The sequence below is a fragment of the Chelonia mydas genome, chromosome 6, assembly GCF_015237465.2.
Source record: "Chelonia mydas isolate rCheMyd1 chromosome 6, rCheMyd1.pri.v2, whole genome shotgun sequence".
In the NCBI taxonomy this organism is placed as follows: domain Eukaryota; kingdom Metazoa; phylum Chordata; order Testudines; family Cheloniidae; genus Chelonia; species Chelonia mydas.
This window is the reverse complement of record NC_051246.2, coordinates 115,506,807-115,533,253: the sequence shown is the minus strand read 5'-3', so window position 1 is coordinate 115,533,253 and position 26,447 is coordinate 115,506,807. Positions and strand designations below refer to the sequence as shown.

The 26,447-nt window shown below is 44.1% G+C and overlaps 1 protein-coding gene and 1 long non-coding RNA gene across 9 annotated transcripts in view; one reads left to right on the top strand and one right to left on the bottom strand.

Moving 5' to 3' along the window:
• Positions 1-26,447, top strand: part of AKT1 (AKT serine/threonine kinase 1) — a 116,021-nt gene that overhangs the window by 76,856 nt on the left and 12,718 nt on the right. For 6 of the 8 annotated variants that reach the window (XM_037901060.2, XM_007067988.4, XM_043548573.1 and 3 more), the window contains one exon: positions 9,300-9,514. In XM_037901060.2, coding sequence (XP_037756988.1) covers positions 9,300-9,514 — 215 coding nt within the window. Of the gene's footprint in view, positions 1-9,299; positions 9,515-15,925; positions 15,960-16,729; positions 17,102-26,447 lie in introns of those variants that run through there. The other 2 variants (XM_043548575.1, XM_043548576.1) reach the window with 2 other exon arrangements.
• LOC119566477 lies at positions 1,605-11,768 on the bottom strand. The gene is made up of 2 exons (XR_005225627.2): positions 11,267-11,768; positions 1,605-1,928 (listed from the first exon to the last, which is right to left on the bottom strand). It is a non-coding gene; the product is annotated as an uncharacterized LOC119566477 (long non-coding RNA).

Sequence of the window (26,447 nt, the reverse complement as noted above, 5' to 3'; positions counted from 1 at the left end):
GCTTGGGGGAAACTCATGTACCTCAGAAGTGCTTTCGTTGCCAAAGCAAGGAGCTTAAACTCATCTTCATGGAGAAATCTCTCTGCCCAGCCTCTGACCTGGGATCACAAACTCCTCCCGATCACCGGTTGCATACCTCGGCTTCTGACAGACTTCCCTCACTGATTCTGCACAGGAAGGACCTGTCTCTCAGAAAAAAAACGAAGAAGAGAGCTACCACTTCTCCTATGCAAGGAGTCCTGAAAAAGAAGCGTTCTCCCTCTCTCCCTATCATCAGTACAAACCACGCCACGGCTAAGTACTTACTGGTACCACTAAGGCCAAAGACCCTAAGTGGGCAGGCTCTCAGAAGGACTGCAGAGACAAGACCACCCCTTCTACCATGACACCGACTGCAGCAATTAAACACTCCGTATTGAGCACCTCTGCAGTGCTTCAGCTTATGGCGCCATCTCCTGGCCCTCTGTATGGCGCATAGTGTAGAGACAGCGGTACCAAAGTCTACTTCACCTCCTTCGGTACGGACATAATCAGCACCGATTCTCCTGGTGCCGCAATACCTCCTGGTACCACAACAATTCCCAGTACTGCAACAATTACAGATTCCATCTTTGGTACTTAGATCTCTTGGAATGCACCAATTTTTCCGACATAAGGACTTAGTAGTTGCTGCGGCACCAGAATCACCTCTTTTCAGTACTGATACAGCGTCGGTACATTCGGCACCATTATACAGACAGACAAACAGATCTGTCTCTCCTTTTTCCAGCGAGGAGGCCGATGATGAGGAGGAAGATGTTTGTTCCTCACACCACTCTTCACCCATCCAGAGAATCGACAGACCAGATCTATAGGAAAAGCCAGGACACCGCTCCAGAGCTGGCACTCAGGGGTGGTATGGACATCCATGAATGCCACCACGAGTGTCATTCCTGCCATACTGGGTCCCGTAGGGAACATTATTCCAAGCTTCCCAGTAACTCCAGGGAAAGACAGAGATGCTTCCCATCAACGTCAGAGGAGGGGCTCTGTGAGCTCCCTGAGGAGACTCTTGAGGAAACAGGAGGCTCTAGATCAGGAGGCCACTTCTGCAACTAACACCTCCTCCTCCTCTCCAGATGAAACCATCATGGTTCTGCTACCTACAGTAGGAGACAATTTTAAGCAAGTTCAGGAGCTGTTTAAAAGAATTGCAGACATGCTCCAAATCCCCCTGGAAGAGGTTGTTGATTCCCAAGACAAGTTGGTGGACATATTACACACATCAGCCTCCTGTAAAATAGCCCTTCCTATAATGAGGCACTCATGCATCCTGCCAAGACTATCTGGCAGACACCCACAGCAGTCCCCCCACTACTTATAAGAGGGTGGATAAGAAGTGTTGTGTCCCATTGAAGGACCTAGAGTTTCTATTTTCACATCCCCAGCCAAACTCATAGAAGCTGTCAACGAGCAAGGCAGGCAACACCATTCGAGGACCACCCCATATGATAGAGTGGAAAAGATGGGATCTTTTTGATCACAAGACCTATTCATCAGCAACATTATAGTTCAGAATAGCCAACTACGAAGCCATGATGGCGAAATACAATCACACAAATTACTCAAAACTGTTTGAATTTATTGACATTATCCCTGAAGACAAAAAGGAGCAATTTAGGTCAGCCATTTCTGAAGGCCATCTCCTGGCAAGAACAGATCTTCAGGCATCCTTAGACTCAGCAAACACAGTGGCAAGATCCATTGCAACTGCCATAGTAATGCAATGTGCCTCTTGGCTCCACCTGTCTGGATTCCCAAAGGAGCTGCAATCCACCAGAGAGGATCTTCCCTTTGAAGGTCAAAATTATTTGCAGGTAAGACTGACGAGTCCCTCCATGCATTGAAAGACTCTAAAGCGACTCTTCGGTCTTTAGGCATCTACACACCTCCACAAAAACGAAAACAGGTCATATATTACCCATCAGAACACTCAAGACCAGTGCCTTACACACAACCGCAGACGTAATATGACGCCCAGAGGTAGAGACAAAGACCCACAAGACGTAGGCCACTCCCATCTCAATCTCCTACATCATAACAACCTGGACCGAAATATCAAATTTGATGGTTTGGTTGAGGGTCCGAGAGACCTCTCCCAATTCCAGTTGCTGAAACCTCTTTCTACCAACATGGCAAATTATTACTCCAGACAAATGGGTGCTGGAAATTATCATCACCAGTTAGTCCATCCAGTTCACCTCTATTCCCCCCACCTACCCTCACGAACACCTTCTAAGACAGGAAGTAGACCATCTCCTGCACTTGGGTGCAGTAGAACCAGTATCGGCACAACACAGAGGGAAGGGCTTTTATTCCCATATTTCTTAATCCTTGTTTTGGAGGCCCATTCTTGGTCTGAGAAACCTAAACAAATTTGTCAAAACACTTTTGTCAGGATGGTTACTTTAGCAACAGTAATCCCATGAGAGGACTGGTTTTCAGCCCTCGACCTGCAAGACTCATACTTTCATGTCGCCAGACATCCATCACACAGGCAGTTCCTCCAATTTGTTTTGGGACAAGATCACTATCAGTACAAGGTACTGCTCTTTGGCCTCTCCATGGCCCCTCAAGTTTTTTCCAAAGTTCTAGCAGTGGTAGCGGCCCATCTATGCAAGCAAAGGGTCATGATGTACCCATGTTTAGACAACAGTCTACTCAAAGCCCCCACTTGGGAAGAAGCCATCAAAGCCACACAAAAGACAACATCACTTTTTTACAAAACTCAGTCTCCAAATAAACATTCAAAAGCCAACAGTGACACCAGTACAAGAACTAGAATTCACTGGGGCTCACCTAAACTCGTTGGAGGCGAGAGCTTCACTACCGCCACACAGATTTGTCACTAGTGAATCTGATCAACACTACAGTGAACAGTCCACAAACATCTTCCAGGACTTGCCTCAAACTGCTAGGCCACATGGTGGCAACCACCTCCATCGTAAAACATACCAGATTACACATGGGCTACCTACAAGGGTGGCACAGGACAGTGTATATCCCCCACAAACACAGTCCGAGCAAGCCTCTCAACATACCACAAAAGGTCATGAACTCGCTAGAGTGGTGGTCCCATTCACACAACATATGTGCAGGGGTCCCCTTTCTACAGATTCCCCCACAATGATAATCACAATGGATGTCTCCCTAGTGGGCTGGGAGGTCCATCTAAACAACCTGACAGTACAGCACAGGTGGTCTTCTTCGGAATCAGCACTGCACATAAACGTTCTGCAACTGCAAGCAGTTCGCAACCCATGAACCCACTTTCTGCCTATGATCAAAAACAAAACCATACAGATCCCGATGGACAATGTTGCTTGCATGTTCTATATAAACAAACATGGAGGAGCAAGGTCACGCTCCCTCTGCGCCAAGGCTTTAAGACTGGAACTGGTGCATCCATCATAACATCACCATGTCAGCCTCCTATCTTCTGGGACGTCACAACACCATAACAGACATGTTAAGCAGAAAGTTCTCCTACAATCGTGAGTGGGAAATAAATACCTTGGTGATACAGCATATATTCCAGCAATGGGGTTTCCCCACCGGAAGTCTACTTGCCATGAGTCAGAACAGCACATGCCCATCATTTTGCTCCAAAGTGGGGTTGGGGCCAGGATCCATAGACAATGCCTTCCTCCTCAGATGGGCTGCACCTCGTTTTTATGCTTTCTGTCTTACCCCGTAGTTGTCTAGGGTCATATAAAAGATCAAGACTGACCTATCCAGGGTCATCTTGATAGCTGTCACATGGCCCAGACAAATTTGATTTCCATACTTGCAGCAGATGTCTGCATGTTCACTGCGCGTTCTCCCACTTCTTCCACATCTCCTGTCACAAGATGCAGGCCAGATCTTGTACCCGAATCTGGAGATACTCCACCTGAGAGCATGGCTCCTCCATAATTTCAAAGCAAGGAGATGACCTGCTCAGAAAAGGTGAAGGATACCTTGCTAGGCAGCAGAGATGGTTGACTACATGCTCAGCCTACCTCCACAAATGGAAGAGATTCCACACAGGTGCCAGAACAAACAAATCAGAGCTACCACCTCTGCTCTACCACTAATCCTGGACTATATACTTCAATAAAAAAAAATTGGGTCTTTCACTGAGCTCATTCAGAGTATACCTCGCACCTGTCACAATGTTCCACTCTAAAGTGGATGGGTTTTTTTCAGTCTTTGCCCATCCAACTACAAAACAATTCCTACAAGGTTTCTGGAACCTCTATCCTGAACTCTAAGAGTCCCAATGCCTGCATAGCATCTTAATTTAGTACTTCATTCACTTACCAGACCTCCGTTTGAACCCTTGGCTGCCATTCACTATTACGCCTTTCAATGAAAGTAGCCTTCCTTGTCGCCATCACATCCGTAAGATGTGTACGAGAATATAGGGCCCTCCTGGCATACCCCCATACACGATCTTTTTCAAGAACAAGGTCACTCTAAGAGTGCATCCTAAATTTCTACCTAATGTACCCTCTTCGTTCCACCTCAACCAACCTATTAATCTTCCTGCATTCTTCCCTAAACTTCATAACAACAGGCAAAAAGCAGCACTTCATCCTCTAGGTGTCAGAAGGGCACTAGCCTTTTATCTCAAATGGACTAAACTATTCAGGAAGGCACCAAAACTGTTTGTTTCTCTCAACTACGGAGAGATCCAAAGGAGAAGCTATATATAAGCAGAAAGAAAAGGAGTACTTGTGGCACCTTAGAGACTAACCAGTTTATTTGAGCATGAGCTTTCGTGAGCTACAGCTCACTTCATCGGATGCATCCGATGAAGTGAGCTGTAGCTCACGAAAGCTCATGCTCAAATAAACTGGTTAGTCTCTAAGGTGCCACAAGTACTCCTTTTCTTTTTACGAATACAGACTAACACGGCTGTTACTCTGAAACCTATATAAGCAGAGACTCTCCAAATGGATTTCAGAGTGCATTCATCTCTGCTAACGCCAAGACGAACTTCAACCCCCACTGGGGGGTTAGAATGCATTCTACCAGGTCGCTCTCCCCGTTGGTAGCCTTCCTTAATGCTGTGACTATTAGACATGTAAAGCAGCCACTTGGTCGTCGGCCCACACATTCATTCAGCACTACGCAATCAAGCAAGATTTGACATCTGACACTTTTTATTAGGACTCACGGTCCTATCATCTGATCCAGGTCTGAAGCCCCTCCTTTCCACTGAGGGGCACTGCTTTACAGTCACCTGAAGTGCAGCATCCACAAGGACATCACTTGAAGAAGAAGAGAGGGTGCAGTAACTGAGGTTCTTCGAGATGTATGTCCCTGTGAGTGCTCCACTACCCACCTTCCTCCCCTCTGCTTTGGAGTTTTTGCAAGGTCCTCTGCAGCTGAGAAAGAACTGAGATGGGGGTTGGCCACACAGCGCTAGTTAACCACTGCTACAGGTGTGAGACAGGGAGAGCGCATGTGCAGCCTAACCAGGTACTGCTGTCAAAGCTCTCTGACTAGAGGCATGAGGCGCCCAATCACCTGAAGTGGAGCACCCACAGGGGGACACATCTTGAAGAACCGCAGTTTATGCACAAGGTGAGTGACCCTCTTTTTTTGCTCTAAATGCTTTATTCCTTCTGCAAAATAAACCGTCCTTTAGGAAAGCTGTTTTGTCACTGTACAACACTGGTCAGAGACTCCCAAAGGGAAGAACTACAGGTTGTCAGAGCTCACTCAGACTTGCTGGGTAAGCATGATTGATACACAGGGTTGATGGTCTAGGGCCCAGTCTAATCAGAGGTAGAAAAGCGGAATTCAGGCCTGGGATAGGTAAAGGCACAAGGTTTGACGCCTGAGGAGGTACACTCAGGGAGACTAGGTAGGGGACAAAGGTGCAGCTAGCACGTACCATTATAGATATATACACACACACACACGTGTGTGTGTGTGTGTGTATGTATATATATATATATATATATATATATACACACATTCCCCAAAGTGAATAGTGTACCATCCTTTTCTGGAAGGAACAATACGGACAGGTAATCTGTGTTCAGAATTTTACATTTCTTTGTACTAAAGACATTTTGCAGAACTTAATTAGCAGAAATGTTTTCATGACTTCCCTCTTTAAAAGTTTTTAAACATTTCCCCTGAACTGTTTGCAGTCCAGACAATGGAGCACTGTGCTAGTGCACAACAGCATGAAAATGAAACCGTGGCTCCATTTCACTCTTTGTCCAAGTTGGGTGAAATGGAGCCACGAGTAAACACTCTTCCAGTTATAGCAGCGTAAGGCACAAGTACAGGAATTGATTACGTGGAAAAGTTACCTTTGGGAAACATTGCTTTTGTTTTTGTTTTGTTCCACTGATGGCTCTTGTCCTTTCTGGAGGCTTCTGTTTATACTCTCCTCCTACACAGCAGTGGCGGGGAGGCAGCTGTGTTCATGTTTTCCAGCTCTTTGTACAGCCATCCAGCCGCTTCATTGAAATGAAGAACCTGGGCACCTGTCAAAGTAGCTTGAAGCAAGGAGATGGAGCCAGCTTCATGATGTCTGCCAGCTCTCATGGACAACCAGAAACTCCTTGTGAATCATCATCAGTCCATAGGTTGAGAACCACTGACACAAAGAGTTATCAGTAAAACAGCTAAGGCAGTTTGTTGTTTACAAATATGGCTTTAAATCTGCCATTATCCCTTTTAAAAGCAGTGTTAAACTTTAGTCTCTGATTATAACTGTGGATTTTGTGGGCCAGTGAAAGACTGGGCAAATCTCATTGGAGATTATTTAACTTTTGAATTTTTTCCTGACGCGGAATGTGTCTGAAGCAGCCACAGAATGTTTCTATATGAATTACCCCTCAATCATTTTACCTGTAATATTTTCCTTTAATATTTATAATGATCTGGCTTAACCATAACACAGAAGGACAAATCCTTTTGACTAACCTAGCTCACACCCTTCATTGCAAATCCCAGCTATCGGTTGGAGTGTTAAATTCTGAAGGCTTTTGTCATCTGGCTGATAGCATGCAAAAAATCTGGAAATTGTGCGTGAATGAGTATTCTGTATGTTTAAGGTCATGTATCCTTAAAAGTAGGGGTCTCTTTCTTTGCCTCTCTATTTGTAACTTGAATCCAGCATAAGAGCATGTTTATACAGTTGTTGCATAGTTGTTTTTAGGTTCGTATTGGAATCTTGTGCATGGATGGCAGTGACTGAACTGCGTCCGCTTTGATGTGTCAGATATATTGATGACTGTCCTGTTTACAGCTGTTGTGTCTTCTCTTGTAAATTCCATCACACAGCTGCCAAGAACTGTGGTGAACTGACCATCCGCTTAATTTAAGTTAAATGACCTTGTTACCTATTGCTTCCCAGTTACCATGCACATTGCAATAAATCATGGGTATATAAGTACCTTTCATGCTACTTCTATATTATTTTTTCTCTTCTCAGTTGTGAACATTCTTAAAGTAAGACTAAATCATTGTCCTGTTTTGTATAAACATTAATATAAGCACTGTGGGGTTTGTGAGAAGTATTTTTTACTTTGAAAAATAAGGATTGGTACTTGTTTTGTGCTGTATGGAGCTAAGAAATTCAGGGTTCTAGTTAGTAATCTGAATTATAACTAGTATTCTTTTAGTATCCTGGCCAAATTATCATTGTTGCGTTTTAGAAGGCCTGATTTTGTAGGACTTGATCTTGGCTTTTAAAAAAAAAAAAATTATTCCTATTGTGTATCTAGCAGCAATGTGTCTACTTTATTTTAAGTAACCTAAGTGGTTTAGAATGAACAGGAAGTGCTTCGTGAAAGGGTGTGGCTCAGAAATATGGCTAACTGCATTATCACACACTATCTCCTATGAAGTTAGAGACTGTGATTCCTCATAAAGGATGAGGCTGGCTCCTGGAATCCTGGCAGACAAGCAGCTGTGTTGGTCTTATACATATATGGGGCAGCTGTAGAACCAGCTGTCGTTTGGTGTGAATCATACAGCAAGAGATGCTGTAAATAGACCTGTGCGGGGTAATCTAATACCTGACAGCCTTTGGATTTTTACTGCAGGACTTTTTTTCTGGTTCAGATAATTTTTAAGGCAGAGTACTAAATAATTAGTGAATATATAGAGAGAACACAAACAGTTTTTTACAAAGAAAATCTTGATCTTTCTCTTTATCCACAGGATCTTAATAATTAATTCATAAAGTGCCAGATTCTGCTCCCATGGAAGTTAGTGGCAAAACTACTTCTGGCTTCAGTTGGCTCTTTGGTCCTGAGTCCTACTGAAGATTTATTTCTGAGCATAAATGGTTCTGAAGTGCAGTTCTGTAAATTGGGTAGGCACTGACACTGCAAGGTACTAAAGAATGAACAAACAGTGCTTTTACCTCGTACCAGTGAGAAGCAGTAAAGTGCAGAACTGTAAGGAGAGTAAAGCTATCAAATATCATGTAACCCAACCTAAACCTGGGGATACAATTAAGTAAGAGAAAATTGTAATAGTAGATTTTCTCCACTGTGAGAGAGAAACAATTTTTTTTCTGAACATCTGTGTGTATAATAAGGAGACTGCAAATTGAAAAGATTTAGGGCCAGATTTTCAAAAGCACTTGGCTCCCATTTAGGGCAACATAAAGGCCAGAAGTGCAAAAGAGAACTGAGCTATTTTGAACCTTGGGCCCTTACAGTTTAATTCAGCTCAGCAATTCTTCTAAAACTTGCAAGCTGTCTTTCCTGGGTTGCTGCATAGCTTTTCTGGTGAGGATAAAGAAAACGTACACGTTGACATGGAGAGGGAACAGATATGATTGTAGCTTTGAAGCAATAGGTTAATCAATCCTCTCTTGCCCCCCAAATGGCATCCTGTTTTTAAAATGAGGCCCCATTTGGAATGGTTTCTAATGAATAAGTTAGGATTTAACAGCTGGCTTTGTAATCTGAGAACAGACTTGGGTTCTCAGCCTCTAGGCATTAGGTTATGCATATCATGGAAGTAATGTGTGTGTGGGGGGGGTGGGGGAGTGCCATCTCTCTCTAGCCTTTTTTCCCTCTTGCTTGCCTAGAGCGTTCCCTGTGGATAAATCATTGGTGTGCATTAGTGTCAGTTGTCTGCAACGGGATCTGCTCTCTCGGCTGCAGCAAGTATGCTGTGCCTGCAGAGTTGTGAAATGCATGAAAACGAATATAATAGTATAAGTCCCTGTCACTTGAATTCCTTGCATAGTCACAGCACAGGAATACCTACTAAAGCTGTTCTCTGTGTTTCTGCAGGTGCTGGAAGATAATGACTATGGTCGTGCAGTAGACTGGTGGGGCTTAGGAGTCGTAATGTATGAAATGATGTGTGGCCGGCTCCCTTTCTACAATCAGGACCATGAGAAGCTCTTTGAACTTATCCTCATGGAGGAGATTAGGTTTCCACGCACTTTGTCACCTGAAGCAAAATCTCTTCTGTCAGGTTTGCTGAAGAAGGATCCTAAGCAAAGGTGAGACCGTTTTTTAAAAATCAAACATTTTAATTTCTTCGGTTTTCTGAATGATAGCTATGGTCGCATTTCTTGTTTGGATCCACCACATCAAAACAAACACAGGGGCACAATCAGCTGAGGTGCTAAACGAAAAAGAACACATATGCCTGTCCAGTGGATTTCAGAAAATGAGTTAAAAATAGTTTCTCTCCAATGTTGCTGTTGGAAAAACCCACACAATCAGAGCAAATTGTGCGTTCAACCACACTTTGTAAATGGTCGCTTTCACTAAGGGCTAGTCTACACTGGCAACGTTAAAGCACTGCCGCGGCAGCGCTTTAACGTGCCTTGTGTGGTCATGGCGCAGGGCTGGGAGAGAGCTCTCCTAGCGCCATAAAAAACCCACCTCCACGAGGGGCGTAGCTCCCAGCGCTGGTGCACTGTGTACACTGGTGCTTTACAGCGCTGAAACTTGCTGCGCTCCGGGGGGTGTTTTTTCACACCCCTGAGCGAGAAAGTTGCAGCGCTGTAAAGTGCCAGTGTAGACAAGCCCTAAGTAACACACGAAAAGGGAAAAGGTGTTTTTCCCCTCTAATTTCTTTCAGGGTTTCAGATAAGTGTGATGATTTTTTTTTTTTTCTTTTGTGATGACAGCGTCCCTTTAAATATTGCAGATTTATCAGGAACTAAGGGTAGTTGGAAGATCCAACAAACCGGTGTCTTCTTTCTTGTTTTAAATGTTGATACAGACTGGGTACTCCAAATGGCAACAGGAAGCAAATGCAGTAATAGAGGGGCAGAACTGCAAAATACCCTGGCTGCCATTGTATTGTACAGAAGGCTATAACCCAAACAAACCACATAACCCATTCTAGAGCACAGTGAACGTGACTTTTGCATGCTCTGCAGTGACTGCTTTCACATCTACAATTCTGTTTTCTGTTTCTTAGTTCCATGTTGAATCAGTGGGCTGTTAGCAGTGCTGCTCCGCAACTTAGTGGGTAGATGGTGTTATCTGTGCCGTGAAGTTAGCCCTCTTTCTCTGCTCCCTTCTTGTTGGTTTTTTAGTGATAACCATAAGTGAAAGACTTCATACACAACAACCAGTACAGTATCGCAGGATTACAAAGGACATTTGACCTTCCCACAGTGACCTGGCACTGCTTACAACCAGTTGCACCACTGCCAATCCCACACATACAAAAATAACATGTCTGTCCCCAAAAAACTGAGATTGACCCTGAAATTGAGACTTTTTAAAAAAAATGTAAGGCCTGGTTTTTTGGTCTGTCCTTTGATTTTTTTTTTTTTTTTTTTTTTTGAACTTCTCATGCCCAGACTCCTGTGTGCGTGTGACATTAGTCTTCCCAACTCTCACAAATGTCTAGCAAGGTGACTGGCCCCCACTGCAGGAGTTTTAGTTGGAGGACCACACTTAGATTGGGGCCCCATAGTGGTAGGTACAAACACTTAGTAAGAACTAGGCCCTGCCCACAAGGGATCAATCTAGTTCAAAGCGTAATGGTGATATTAGGAACTGGAACTGGGACTTGCCATACTCATATAGGGGCTACCAAACATCCATCAGATGGGAACATTTTTTAATCCTTTCTGAGCTGGCTAGGATCCAAACCGGTAACCTACAAATGAAGAGGTTCTATAGTTTATTAGGAATACTCTGAGGAATCCAATCACTATTAAATATTAACATTGCACTGTGAGAATGAGGCTGCTTTCCAGAAAAGTATGCATCTTAGATCAAGTTATCACCTTTCTGTAGCGTATGCAAACAGCGTCTTCCAATCTCTGGAAACACAGGCAAAATCTCCTTCAAGCTTCTCTCAGTCTGCCACACCCCCTTAACAGAGCAGCTCCTATTAACCAAAATACAAACAATAAAATAAATATTAACACAGCATTCGAATTCACTTCTAGATGCAATGTTTTGCAATATGAAATAATTCCAACTATTACGCCAAGGTTCTTATGCTAACTTTGCCGTTGTACATGTTTTCACTTCCACACGAATCATCCTCAGCAGGGTTTGAATGTACAACCTTCTGATCTATAGAATAGTGGTTCTCAAACTTTTTTTTTTTTTTTTTGCGTATACCTCTACCCTGATATAATGCAGTCTGATACAACGTGAATTCGGGTATAATGCAGTAAAGCAGTGCTCCGGGGAGCAGGGCTGCTTTACCTCGTTATATCCGAATTTGTGTTACCGCAAGCGGTTCCTCTGCGCCCCCCCCCCCCCGCGCCACTTGCTGCAGCCCCCCTGCCCCAGCTCACCTCCACTCTGCCTCCTCCCCTGAGCACGCCGCTCCGCTTCTTCCCCCACTCCCCCCCCACTTCCAGGCTTCCCACGCCAAACAGCTGATTGGAGCGGCAAGCCTGGCAGGGAGGGAGGGGAGGAGAAGCAGAGCGGCAGCGGTGCACTCAGGGGAGGAGGTGGAGGCAGAGTGGAGGTGAGCTGGGGTGGGGAGCAGTTCCTCTCCCTACCCCGATATAACGCGGTCTCACCTATAAGACGGTAAGATTTTTTGGTTCCCGAAGGCCGCGTTATATCGGGGTAGAGGTGTACCACTTTAAAATTGCTGAGGATCTCGGCGGACCACTTAATGAACTTTCCAAATGTTATTTGCACCATTAGCTAACTATTGCAAAGAGCTTTGGATAAAAGCGCTATATAAAAAAGCCTTTATAATAATTAACGTTTTTTTGCTCTACATATAAAAGCACACAACTCTTATTTTAATATCAGTAGTCTTACCTTCTAATGCGATGGATGTGCCCTCTCTCCCCTGCTGCAGCAGCCCCTGAGCTGGGGCTGGGAAGGTGGGGCGGTTTCTCCCCGGCCACAGCAGCCACAGAGCTGGGGCTGGGAAGGAGGGGCGTCTCTCCCCAGCAGCCCCAGCCCTGGAGCTGGGGAAAGTAGCCTCTTTCTATGGCCGCTGAGCCCTGCACGCCCCAAATTTCCCCCACCCCCTCTTCTCACCCCACTTACCCTCTATTCCCCCCAAGGCCACCACCTCACCTTACATGTGCGTCTTCTCCAGGTTCCAGGCACCTAATAAGTGGAGCCACACCTGCATGGCTCCACTGATTAGGTGGGTGGCCCTTCATTCTCTGTGTGCTGCTGTCCAGGTGCGCCTTAAAAGGAACTATGGTCTGCGGACCACAGTTTGAGAACCTCTGCCATAGAACATAGATATCTTCAGTGTCCGCTATAGGTATAAGCAGGGAGGCAGAAAGTGTGCTGTTATTCTCTGTGGACTAGCCTGTACCAGGAGGCATGACATGCACACTGCTAGTTACTTTACACAAGTATACATGACATAAATATTTGAGAGACAGCTGTGGAACAATGACCACCAGAAATCTTAGTTTCTCTGCCCAGCTCTAGGATCAGACTGTGGCCTAATGGTTACAGACAGATAAGGCAGATGTAACAATGACTCTGTTCGGGTCATCTGCAGGGAACTGAACCTGGGACCTGTGGATGAAGTATCGCCCTATATTACTCGAGCAAAGGAGCCATGTCTCTTAGTATCAAAGCAGTATCATGTCGTACATTCCTCTATGTGGTCCAGCTCCTAGAGGGTGACACAGGATCATGCTATATTGGTGTGGGTTACAGAAGCATGTATTTGCCGTGTTCCTCCTGAAAGACTTGTGTGGAAAAGTGGCTGAGATTTGGGCATCTGAGACCTGGTGTCACAGCCCTGGTCAAGCAGCCCTTTTCTGAACACTCACCAGGCTGCTGTGTTTGGACTCACACATTGGGCCTGTGTACTTTCAAGCTTCCTTGAGTCACAGTAGGCTTCAGACATTATGTCTGGCTCTGGCCTCTGGAATGCTTGCTGGTCCCAGACTCTGTCAAGTATCCTTTTTTAGAAGTGGGACCCCACGGCCCAGCTGCCTTAAGCGAGGCCCCAAGACGAGTGCTGAACCCTCCAGGTCTCCCAGTGGCTTAAGCAAAGCCTTACTCCTCTTATGTGCACGCTGGTTTATAGTTTAACCTTCAGGGACATGTGACAGTGAAGCCAGTAGACACAGACTTTGCAGAAGGATATTTAAAACAAATCAATTTACTTTAGACTGCACAAGATATGCAGATCCCTGCAAAATAATAAATACCAATATGCTATTTCTTGCTTCATTTTCCTCACCACCCTTGAGCGTTCTTTGGAATGTGGTCAGAGTCTTCAAAGGAGTCCAGGATCCTTCCTCTCCCTTTTTCCTCCAGAACATAGTCTTCTTTCAGACCCCTGAAGCGGTGGCCAGTACGTCCCTCGGCCCGTGCCGCTTCCAGCAGCTCCCATTGGCCTGGAGCAGCGAACCACGGCCACTGGGAGCCGCGATCAGCCGAACCTGCGGACGCGGCAGGTAAACAAACCGGCCCGGCCCGCATGGGGCTTTCCCTGCACAAGCGGCAGAACAAGTTTGGGAACCACCGCTCTAGATGATAGCTAGTGGTACCTTAGGTTTAGTTTAGAGTTAGAGTAGTTGGCTGCCCTGTGTGATACCCTAACCAAGGCTCAAGCATTGGCCGTCGTGTGTGGGGCCATCCCTAATAGTGATCCCTACCCAAGGTGCTTGTGTCTCGGTACATTAAGGAACAGTGCTCCATCTGTAAAGTCATTCAAGGGTACTTCTTGTGATCTGCCTACATGGAACATAGCTGCATCTCCTCAAAGAAGAAAAATAGTTCCTTTCCTACATTATGACAGGTTTCAGAGTAACAGCTGTGTTAGTCTGTATTCGCAAAAAGGAAAGGAGTACTTGTGGCACCTCAGAGACTAACCAATTTATTTGAGCATAAACTTTCGTGAGCTACAGCTCACTTCATCGGATGCCTCATAGCTCACAAAAGCTTATGCTCAAATAAATTGGTTAGTCTCTGAGGTGCCACAAGTACTCCTTTTCTTTTTCCTACATTGTAACTGTTCTTTGAGATGAGTTGTTGGTGTGTATTCCACAACCACTCTCTGTCGCCTCTACATCAGACTTTATACTCTTGACATCTGAGGGGGTCTGGTCGATGCTACCCTTATATAACCAGGGGAGAGTCTAGCCTGGGTGGGTGTACACCTATGTATGCATGTCTGCACCTCCTCTCTAAGAACAACAGTAACAATACAAGTAAATAATTGTTTTTTTCATAGATTCAAAGACCAGAAGGGATGGTCTAGTCTGATCTCCTGCATAACACAGGCCGTAGAACTTCTCCAAAATAATTCCCAGAGCAGATCTTTTAGAAAAAATCCAATCTTGAAAAAATGTCCCGTGATGGAGAATCCACCATGACCCTTGTTCCAGTGGTTAATTACTCTCAGCATTAAAAACATTATGCCATATTTCCAGTCTGAATTTGTCTAGCTTCAATTTTGAGCCATTGGATCATGTTGTTTATTTTTCTCTCTTAGACTGACTAGCTCATTAGTAAATATTTGTTCCCCTTGTGGGTACTTTTTGGCAGTGCTAGCCCATTGGGGGCCCTAAGCAGGAATATTTTTGTCTCCCCCATTCTAAAATGAGCAAGTTCTTATAATAAAAACTGAATAAGTGACCCCCTTGAGCTGCTGGCGGCCCTAAGCAATTGCTTAGTCTGTTTATGAGTCTCTGACTTAGACTGTAATCAAGTCACCCATTAACCTTCTCTTTGTTAAGCTAAATAGACTGAGTACCTTGAGTCTTTCACTATAAGGCATGTTTTCTAATCCATTAATCAGTGTCATGGCTCTTCTCCAAACCCTCTCCAATTTATCAATATCCTTCTCGAATTGTGGACACCAGAATTGGACACAGTATTCCAGCAGCAGTCACACCAGTTCCTCTTTACTCCCACTCAAGATTCTTTTTTTATGTATCTGTAACAAAGTGGCTCACCCCTTAATGCCTGGAGGGCCTGGGGCTAGCCAACCCTGATTACTAAAGGAGGTACACCTGTGTGAGAGCAGCAGCTGGCTGCAGTAAGCTGGGAGATGCTCAGGAAGCAGAAGCCTGAGAAGCTGTAGCTGGCTTGAGGAAACAACAGCTGCAGGGAACACGATTGGCGCTTGCAGAGACTGAACTATGCCCAGCTCTGGGGAAAAGGGCTGGGAACCCCGCAGCTAGGGGGAGAGACACTGAACTGGTGCTGGGGCTTGGAGGATCAGTGTATACCTGAGAACTGAATAAAGTGGACCCCAGGTGGGGAATGTTTTAATTTCCTTTGGACTATCTTGAGTTTGGTTAAGGAGCCCTAAAGAGGGGGACAACAGATGCAGGGAGCTGGAGGGCAACCTCTGGCAATAACGGGGAGATCGGGTGGTGGCCAATCCCGTTACAGCATTCAAGGATTGCGTTAGTTTTTGTTGGCCACATAATTGCATTGGGAGCTCATGTTCAGCTGATTATCCATTATGACCCCCAAATCTTTTTCAGAGTCACTGCTTCCCAGTATAGAGTCCCCCATCCTGTAAGTATGGCCTACAGTCTTTGTTTCTCGGTGTATACATTTACATTTAGCGGATTAAACACACACATTGTTTGCTTGTGCCCAGTTTACCAAGTGATCCAGATTGCTCTATATCAGTGACCTGTCCTCTTCATTATTTACCACTCTCCCAATTTTTGTGTCATCTACAAACTTTATCAGTGATGATTTTATGTTTATTCCAGGTCACTGATAAAAATGTTAAATAGCATAGGGCCAAGAACCAGTTCCTGGGGGACCACCTGCTCAGTTGGTCACAGTCCTCTTTCGAATAGCCCTTCAGCATTTTTGAAGACTGCGATCAGGTTCCTCCCTCAGCCTTCTTTTTTCAGGACTTAACATTCCCAGGTTTTTTAACCTTTCCTCATAGGTCAGCTTTTTTAAACCTTTTCTCATGTGTGTTGCTCTCCTCTGGACTGTCTCTAGTTTGTCCACGTCTTTTCTAAAGTGTGGTGCCTAGAACTGGAAACACTGCTCCAGCGGAGGCCCCACCAAGTAGAGCAGAACAATTACCTCCTGTGTCTTCGGCATGACACTTCTGTTAATACTCCCCAGACTATTCGCCTTTTTTGCAGCTGCATCACAGTTGCATATTCAATTTGTGATCCATTATAACCCCTAGATGGTTTTCTGCAGTACTGCCACCTAGCCAGTTATTCCCCATTTTGTATTTGTGCATTTGATTTTTTTTTTCCTTCCTAAGTGTAGGAATTTGCACCTGTCTTTATTGAATTTCATCTTGTTGATTTCAGACCAATTCTCCAATTTGTTATGGTCGTTCTGAATGAATTCTAATCCTGTATTCCAAAGTGCTGGCAACCCCTCCTAACTCGGTGTCGTCTGGAAATTTTATAAGCATACTCTCCATTCCGTTATCCAAGTCAGTAATGAAAATATTGAATAGTACTGGACCCAGGACTGACTTCTCCAGGATCCCACTAGATATGCCCTCCTAGTTTGACAGTGAACCTTTGATAACTACTCATTGAGTATGGTTGTGTTGTTTGTTTTTTTTCCAAACAGTTGTGCACACATCTTACAGTAATTTCATCTAGACTACATTTCCCTACTTTGTTTATGAGAATGTCATGTGGGACTGTGTCCAAAAGCCTTAATAAAACCAAGCTGTATCATGTCTACTGTTCTTTCCCCTATATCCACTAAGCCAATAACTCTGTCAAAGAAGGAAATCAGGTTGGTTTGGCGTGATTTGTCCTTGACAAATCAATGTTGGCTATTGCTTATCGCCCTATTATCTCTAGCTGCTTACAAACAGCTTATTTAATAATTTGTTCCAGGATCTTTCCAGGTATCAAAGTTAGGCTGATTGATCTATAAGTCTCTGGGTCTTCCTGTCTAATAGGCTAAAACCTTGTTTCATAATGAGGTTTTGTATGGGCACCAAAATACTAACAGCGGTCAGTGAAAGAGCCAGGATTAGAACTCATGGTCTCTGGGCTTGCAGTTTTGTGCCTCTTCCACTAGGCTACAGGAAACTGTTTAGAAGCCTTCTCCACCCCCACCCCCCAAGTCACATGATTGCTAGAACTTTGTGTCATCATGAGACTGCCAGCAGCAAGAGTCGCCCATCCCGAAAATCAGCAACACTGAATTGATACTGGTAAGTGGTAGAGAGGGAGGAGAGAGCCCCAGTTATAAGGGAAATTGAACCATGTGATCCCCCACAATAAAATCTCTTTTCAGATGATGATATAGTGAAGTACTGTGCTTGGGAAATTTCAGCTAAATAGCCAGTAACCAATGAATCCTGGCCTGGTATCAGGGAATTTTAAGATTACAAATTACCTGTCCTATCTCAGCTGGTAATGTGTGAGAGCAGGGGTGGCCAACCTGAGCCTGAGAAGGAGCCAGAATTTACCAATGAACATTGCCAAAGAGCAACAGTAATATATCAGCAGCCGCTCCCAGCACCTTCAACCCACCGGCAGCCCTGCCAATCAGCACCTCCCCATGCCTCCTGCCCGCTGCAGTCAGCTGTTTCACAGTGCGCAGGAGGCTCTGGTGAGGAGCGAGGGCATGGCAGGCTTGGGGGAAGGGACAGGGGCCTTGGAGGAGGGGGTGGAGTGGTGGCGGGACCTTGGACAGAGCAGGGGGTTGAGCAGTGAGCAGCCCACAGCACATTGGAAAGTTAGCATCTGTAGCTCCAGCCTCGGAGTCAGCGCCTAGGCAAGGAGCCGCATGTTAACCTCTGAAGAGCCACGTGCCACTCCGAAACCACAGGTTGGCCACCCCGTGTGAGAGGTTTTAGCATTCGGCAACATGTGTTTTCAGTAAAACTGATCCAGCTTCAAAGTCATGAGCATATGAGGAAAGATAATTATACTCAGCCTTTTAATCACTGTTCTTTCCCAGAATCAATCTTGTACCCCTCTTTTTTAAGAGTAAAGGAATTTTGAGGTTTCTTTTGGGAAGCATATAAGCTTATTCATCTTGGAATGTGAACCTCAGTTTTTGTAGAAAGAGCAAAGTGCTTCTATAAACGTTTCCTTTTAATATGATCTGAAGTTTTCCTCTGCTGCCTTGTGATGGATCTTAGACTGAAGCAGGCAAAAATTCTAGTGCGTTGTTACATTTGAAATTGCAAAGCTTCCAAAGAACTTTATTATTCTTTTTCAAAGATCAGAGACCAGTAAAGCTTGAATGGGACAACATGCTCCTCCTAAACTGGATGGCTTTGTATATAGTTTGTGTGTGTGTGTGTGTGTGCACAATCAGCAGCAAGTACCCAATAAACCCTCTAATGAGTCTCAGCCTTGCTGAACTTGGAGGAGTCTCAGCACCTGCAGATTTTATGCCTGGATTTTGACCCTTCTCATGGTAATTCTGTGTCCCAGCACTTCCAGCCCACCAGATAAAGATGGTCTCAAATGTTTGTATTCTCTCTCACATTCCAAGCTCTGAAAAAGTCATCACCCCAAGTTTTCTTTCCTTCCTCTCTTGCCTTAATGGCACTTTCTGCCCTTGTCATCAGGGAGGAATGAGAAACAGAATTAGGTCCACCACTAAAAGATAGAAAGTGAGCCACTAAGCCTCTCAGCAGAGCATCATAAACCTCTGTCAGTTTTGGAATCCAGCAATTTCAGGGGTTGTACCGTATGATTGGAGAATTGCTAACATAGTTCCTATTTTTAAGAAAAAAAATGTGATCCGGGTAACTACAGGCCTGTTAGTTTGACATCTGTAGTATGCAAGGTCTTGGAAAAAATTTTGAAGGAGAAAGTAGTTAAGGACATTGAGGTCAATGGTAAATGGGACAAAATACAACATGGTTTTACAAAAGGTAGATCGTGCCAAACCAACCTGATCTCCTTCTTTGAGAAGGTAACAGATTTTTTAGACAAAGGAAACGCAGTGGATCTAATTTACCTAGATTTCAGTAAGGCGTTTGATACTGTGCCACATGGAGAATTATTAGTTAAATTGGAAAAGATGGGGATCAATATGAAAATTGAAAGGTGGATAAGGAATTGGTTAACAGGGAGACTACAGCGGGTCCTACTGAAAGGTGAACTGTCAGGCTGGAGGGAGGTTACCAGTGGAGTTCCTCAGGGATCGGTTTTGGGACCAATCTTATTTAATCTTTTTATTACTGACCTTGGCACAAAAAGTGGGAGTGTGCTAATAAAGTTTGAGGATGATACGAAGCTGGGAGGTATTGCCAATTTAGAGAGAGACTGGGATATCTTACAGGAAGATTTGGATGACCTTGTAAACTGGAGTAATAGTAATAGGATGAAATTTAATAGTGAGAAGTGTAAGGTTATGCATTTAGGGATTAATAACAAGAATTTCTGTTATAAGATGGGGACGCATCAATTAGAAGTAACGGAGGAGGAGAAGGACCTTGGAGTATTGGTTGACCACAGGACGACTATGAGCCGCCAATGTGATGTGGCCGTGAAAAAAGCTAATGCAGTCTTGGGATGCATCGGGCGAGGTATTTCCAGTAGGGATAAGGAGGTTTTAGTACCGTTATACAAAGCACTGGTGAGACCTCATCTGGAATACTGTGTGCAGTTCTGGTCTCCCATGTTTAAGAAGGATGAATTCAAACTGGAACAGGTACAGAGAAGGGCTACTAGGATGATCCAAGGAATGCAAAACCTGTCTTATGAAAGGAGACTCAAGGAGCTTGGCTTGTTTAGCCTAACCAAAAGAAGGTTGAGAGGGTTGCTCTCTATAAATATATCAGAGGGATAAATAGTGGAGAGGGAGAGGAATTATTTAAGCTCAGTACCAATGTGGACACAAGAACAAATGGATATAAACTGGTCATTGGGAAGTTTAGACTTGAAATTAGACGAAGGTTTCTAACCATCAGAGGAGTGAAGTTTTGGAATAGCCTTCCAAGGGAAGCAGTGGGGGCAAAAGACCTATCTGGCTTTAAGATTAAACTTGATAAGTTTATGGAGGAGATGGTATGATGGGATAACATGATTTTGGTAATTAATTGATCTTTAAATATTCATGGTAAATAGGCCCGATAGGATGTTAGATGGGGTGGGATCTGAGTTACTACAGAAAATTCTTTCCTGGGTATCTGGCTGGTGAAGTTTGCCCATATGCTCAGGGTTTAGCTGATCGCCACATTTGGGGTCAGGAAAGAATTTTCCTCCAGGGCAGATTGGAAGAGGCCCTGGAGGTTTTTCACCTTCCTCTGTAGCATGGGTCACTTGCTGGAGGATTCTCTGCTCTTTGAAGTCTTCAAACTGCGATTTGAGGACTTCAATAGCTCAGACATAGGTGAGAGGTTTTTTGTAGGAGTGGGTGGGTGAGATTCTGTGGTCTGTGTTGTGCAGGAGGTCGGACTAGATGATCATAATGGTCCCTTCTGACCTTTAATATCTATGAATCTATTAATCTACAACCAAAAGTTACTCCTTTTAGCAACACAAAGTGCTCCTGCATCTCATTGTTTCTAGTACTGTTACTCCCTTGCAAAGTATGTTGTTAAGGCTGCAGGCACGTGCCAGTGGTTTGAGTTCGTGAACCTGACCTTACAAGAAACCCAAACCTTTGAAAGTGTGAAAATCCACAGTTAAAGCCCCAAGAGAGGCAGTCTGCCATTTCCTCTTCTCTGCATTAGAGTATCACAAACACGCAAGACAGATGGTGAATTTTATCATTTTGTTTCATTACATGCATGTCACAACTACTAAAGCTTTGTCTTCACCTAGAGAAATGTGACCTAAGAACTTCTTTAAGCCCTGCATACTGCTTGTAAAGCACTTCCCATCTGCACACAGTGCTTCAGCAGATCTAGACAGAGTAGAGGCTGTAAGCAGGTGTATGAACTGGTTTAGTCTAAACCATTTCAGTCTGAACCAGTTTAGCCACCAGCATGAGCATGGACAAGATGAATTAGTTAAATAGTCATCCTGCTACTGGTCTACAATGCTTGGGTGGCCTTTTGAAATTTCCCACAATCCACTGCTTCTGCATCCAACCTACCTATCTTACAAAGAAGCTGGGAAGAAAAGATAATGTTGAAAGCAAAAACTTGGGATCATGTTATATTGTCAGTACATCTTAGATATTTGAACGTAGATGACAGGTTGTATTTTCACCCTCATAGCTGCATGTGCAATAGATCATTGCCCTTCCAACTCAACATAATATTTAATAAGTGGCTCTGCCATACAGGAGGGAGCAGCACAGAGTCTGTTCTTGTGGCTAATACTGCTCATGGGGAGACAAGGTAGATGCAAACCCTAAGTCCTTGTGCATGGCTGCTAGAGAGAAGTCTCCAGGCTCAGGTCCTTATTCAAAGAAGTAATTTTCCCCTCTGGCAACCTGCAGCCACTCCCACTGCTGAGCTGATCCTCCTGAGCCCTTGGACCATGCTCAGCCAATTGTGGAACCATGCAATAAACAATTCCTGGTGCCCATATAACCAATCTCAGCTGGAAATCTGAAATGCACCATGAAACGTTTGTTTTAAAACTTTCAAAAACGCAATTTTTTTTTTTTTAAAGTCATTTCTAGTTTTGATGGAAACTTTACCATTGTAAAAATTTCACACAAAATGCTGCATGTTCACAGAGTTCTGCAAATGGGGGAGAAGCCAATTTGGAACGGCGATGGTCTCTCACTGAATGTTTATGTAGGCTTAGTTCTGACCAGACCGTAATTGGCAGAACTGGAGACAAAACCGAGTGGTTAAACCACCATAGAACCTGATACCATACTAACATGCGGAGGACTAGAAGAATTCTTTTGCCGACTCTGCCTCAAAGAATTCTTTCAACAATTCCGAAACCACTCACAGTTATCACGTCCCTACCAAAAATCACCCCACGTCCCCAGTGATAATCATAAGAAAAAAGAATAATCTGACCACCACAGAGCAGACGAACCCACACGCTTGATCATTACATTGTTTCACATGAAAATTAACTGTGAAATCCTTAACAAAGATCACATCCAACACAATCTCCACTGCCGAGAAGACAGCTATGCACTCCCTGAAATCTAACCACTAGATAGTGATCAGACCAGCAAAGGAGGTGCCATCGTAGTCCTCAGCCGTGATAACTACATGAATGAAGTCAACCAACAACTCTCTGACACCACCTCCTATAAAGAACTCGAAGAAGACCCCACACCACAATTTACCCAGGAACGTAAGGATATCCTCAAATCCTGCCTCAAACAATGGTAAGAGAAACTCTATAAACTCATCCCCCACGAGCCCACCTGTGACAGGGGTTCTGAGTCAGGAGTTGACTCAGTAACCTGTCACTCAAATCCCCATAAATTTAACTGGAATCTAAGTGGAAGTCCAGATAACAAGTAGGGCCACAGCTGAATGGCTATTTAGGAGAAGCAACCCCAGCAGCTGGGAGCAGATAAATAGAGAGGAAGGATGCCCTGGAAAGGGGAAGGGGGCTGACAGAGCCTCAAAGAAAGAAGATCTGGTTGCTGCTAGTACCGTTCCCTTTTACCCCAGAAGTAAGAAGGGAAGTGACTGGGACTTGTATATATGTAAATAGTATGACAGTCAGCAGCCTGAATGAACACTATCAAAAAGCATGGTGGTGGTGAAGGTGACCTGGAGTGAGTGCGGTCCGTATCTAAGGTGGGAGAGACTCACAGGACTCCTCCCTGTGACACCACTCCATGGAGCTTCTCCATTCTTCCCAAGATACACAAACAAGGGAACCCCAGTAGACCCATCATCTAGCCACAGCATTCTTACTGAAGGAATATTGGAACTCAGAAACCATCCTAACCACTCAGGACACAAAGGGACAGCTTCCTTCAGGACACAACTGACTTCCTCCAGAAACTCTGCAACATTAACAACCTCCCTCTGAACACCATCCTTACCACCATGGATGTCACTTCCCTATCAACCAGCATCCCTCACAATAATTGCATCACTGCCTGCCTCAAATATCAACAAGACAATGGTCAACTCTCAGATTTCCCCCCCAAAACACATCACCAAACTCATCCATTTCATCCTCACCCATAACAATTTTACATTCGACAACAAACAATTTGTCCAATCCATGGGAACAGCCCTGGGTACTGGGATGGCTCCCCAATATTCCAGCCTCTTCATGGGCCATCTTGAAGAAGAATTTCTAGACAAATGCACCCCGAAACCAATGATATTCTTGAGATACCACCAGTGATATTTTTATTTTCTGGACAGATGACTTCAACTCCCTCATAGATTTCTACCACAACTTCAACCACCATCACCTGTCCATTAAACTGTCTCTGGAACACTCCCACACTAACATCAACTTCCTGGACACCACAATCAACTTCAATAATGGAACCCTTCAGACAACTATGTACAAGAAACCCACGGATCACCACACCTACATTCATAGATACAGTAACCACCTCAAACACACCAAGATATCTGTTATCTACAGCCAGGCACTCAGATACCACAGAATATGCCCTGAGGAGAAAGTTAGGGATATATACCTTAACACACTTAAAACTACCTTCACCAAACAAGGACACTCCACGAGAGAAGTAGATCACATCATGGCACGGGCTACCCAAATACCCCAAGAGAACCTGCTTCAATACAGGAAAAAAAAACCCTCTGACTGTACACTCCTAATTGTCACCTACCACCCCACACTGGAATCTATATGGGGTATCATGAAACAACTACAACCCATATTTGGTGGGGACCCCATTCTGAAAGATATCTTTCCTGAATCCCCTCTTCCAGCCTTCACACAACTCCCCATCCTATCCAAGCTCAGCAGCAGCAGGAAGCTCCCCACAGATCAGGATGCACTGGACCCTAATAGAACAACAGATGCAAAACTTGCAGACTTATCTCTACTGCTACATGATCAACACCCCCCACAACACATCTTTCAAGATCCATGGATCCTACAAAACGTGGTGTACCTCATCCAGTGCACTAAATGCCCCAATAACAACTATGTGAGTGAAACTAGACAATCACTATACTCGCAAATGAATTCTCAGAGGAAAATGATAAAGGACAAAAACACCATATCACCTGTGGGTGAACATTTTTGACAAAGCGATCACTCTGTATCTAACTCTTCCTCAAAGGAAACCTGCACAACACTTTCAAAAGATGAGCCTGGGAGCTTAAATTCATAATTTAACTAGACACTAAAAATCATGGTCTTAACAAAGACACTGAATTTATGGCTTATTACAACAATCCGTAACCCATTAACCCCCCTTTTTGTCCTATGACTACAGGGGTATTAATGGACCACTTCACCTTCACATATTCTAACTACTTATGCTTAATTATCTGTTTGATCTTGTATTTGGTTGTGATGCTCTCAGTGTCTTTCCCAGACCTGAAAATAGATCTCTGTAAAACTCAAAAACTTGTCCCTCTCACCAACAGAAGTTGGTCCAATAAAAGATGTTATTACCTCACCCACCTTGTCTGTGAAAATTTAGGACCAAAGAGTTCCACAGCACTTAAGTGTGTTTAATGTATTTGTTTAACCAGTATACGTAGAGTGCTTTTCAGGGTTGGAATGGTAGAAATTTGAACGGAAGGAAGCAGATTCTGTAAACTTAGGTGTATTGAGGATGTGGTCTTTATCATAAAGTCAGAGGGATCACACTTGAAGACCTAGTAATGAAAAGTGGCTTAAGTTAGTGCTGATTCGGGACTACATAGGAATTGGAGACACTTGTGAAGCAGTGGATTCTAGCAACAATACAAACCGGAAATGGAAGGAATTCTGCTCCTTGGTTCCACAATATTTGGAAAATGTGGGCCTACTGCCAAAATGTCATTCTTCTCTGCAGCATTCAAGTGAAATGAAGAGCATTTGGAAGGAACAAAGTGTGCCATTTATCACGTACATCAGCCTGGTGCTAGCAATGATTAGATCTTCCTATACGCAAGGTGGACCATAGGGAATATCTACTATGGTGATTGATAAGGATTTTAATAACAGTGAGTTATGTCTTGAAAGCCCTGCAGGGGAATATTAAAATATTGTGTTTGAGATTTTGGAGTTGCTAAATATTTTAGCATAACAATATATATTGGAAATAAGTGGAGACGAACTGGAGAATAATGTGATTTAAGAGTCTGCTGGATAAAAGGTCACTGGGGAAGACCCAAAATGAGCAACTAGCAGAAGACAATCAAGAACCTAGTGGTTAATGGTGTAAAAGGCCTTCCAGATGATGATAGACTCATTGTATCCCATCTTGTGTGGTCTTGGCCCAGAAAGGATTTAAGCACAAGCTCACTATCAGTGGGACTACTCACATGTTTAAAGTTAAGTACATGCTTAAATGCTTTTCTGGATCAGAGAACCATGCTGCAGTAGAGTTGAGATTATTAAAATAAAGAACTAGTACTATTTTTTTTTTTAAAGCTGTGAATGGAAATGGGTGCTCAGCATTGTTTAAACCCTTATATCGATGAGTTAGCTGAGATGATACTGAATCCATGATTCAGTAACCTTTTTTATTGTGTTTCTTTATAACTAGAGCCCTACCAAATTCACAATCATTTTGATCAGTTTCACAGCCAGAGGGTTTTAAAATTGGTCAGTTTCATGTTTTCAGATGTTTACATCTGAAATTTTAGGGTATTGTAACCTTGGGGGTCCCAACCCAAAAGGTACCTGGAAGTGGATCTGATCTTCCCTTTCCCCACACCGAGTTGCCATGCAAGGGAAGGACAAGTCCTGTCCTTCCCCAGCCCAGCAGGGACTCGAAGCTAGGAGCCTCCTGATTGGGGCACTCCCAGCAGCAAGACGGAGATCAGATTTCATGAGGAAGGGCTTGTTGCATGGTCCATGACACTTTTTTCGCAGCCGTGAAATTGCTAGGGCCCTAATTGTAATCCTGTCAGTGATTTAGGTATGCAGAATGATTTCTGTATTTGCACTTGGTTTCTCTTCAGAATGATAGCGGCTGTCTTTCACTTCTGGAGCACAGATGTTTGCAGTCAGATCATTA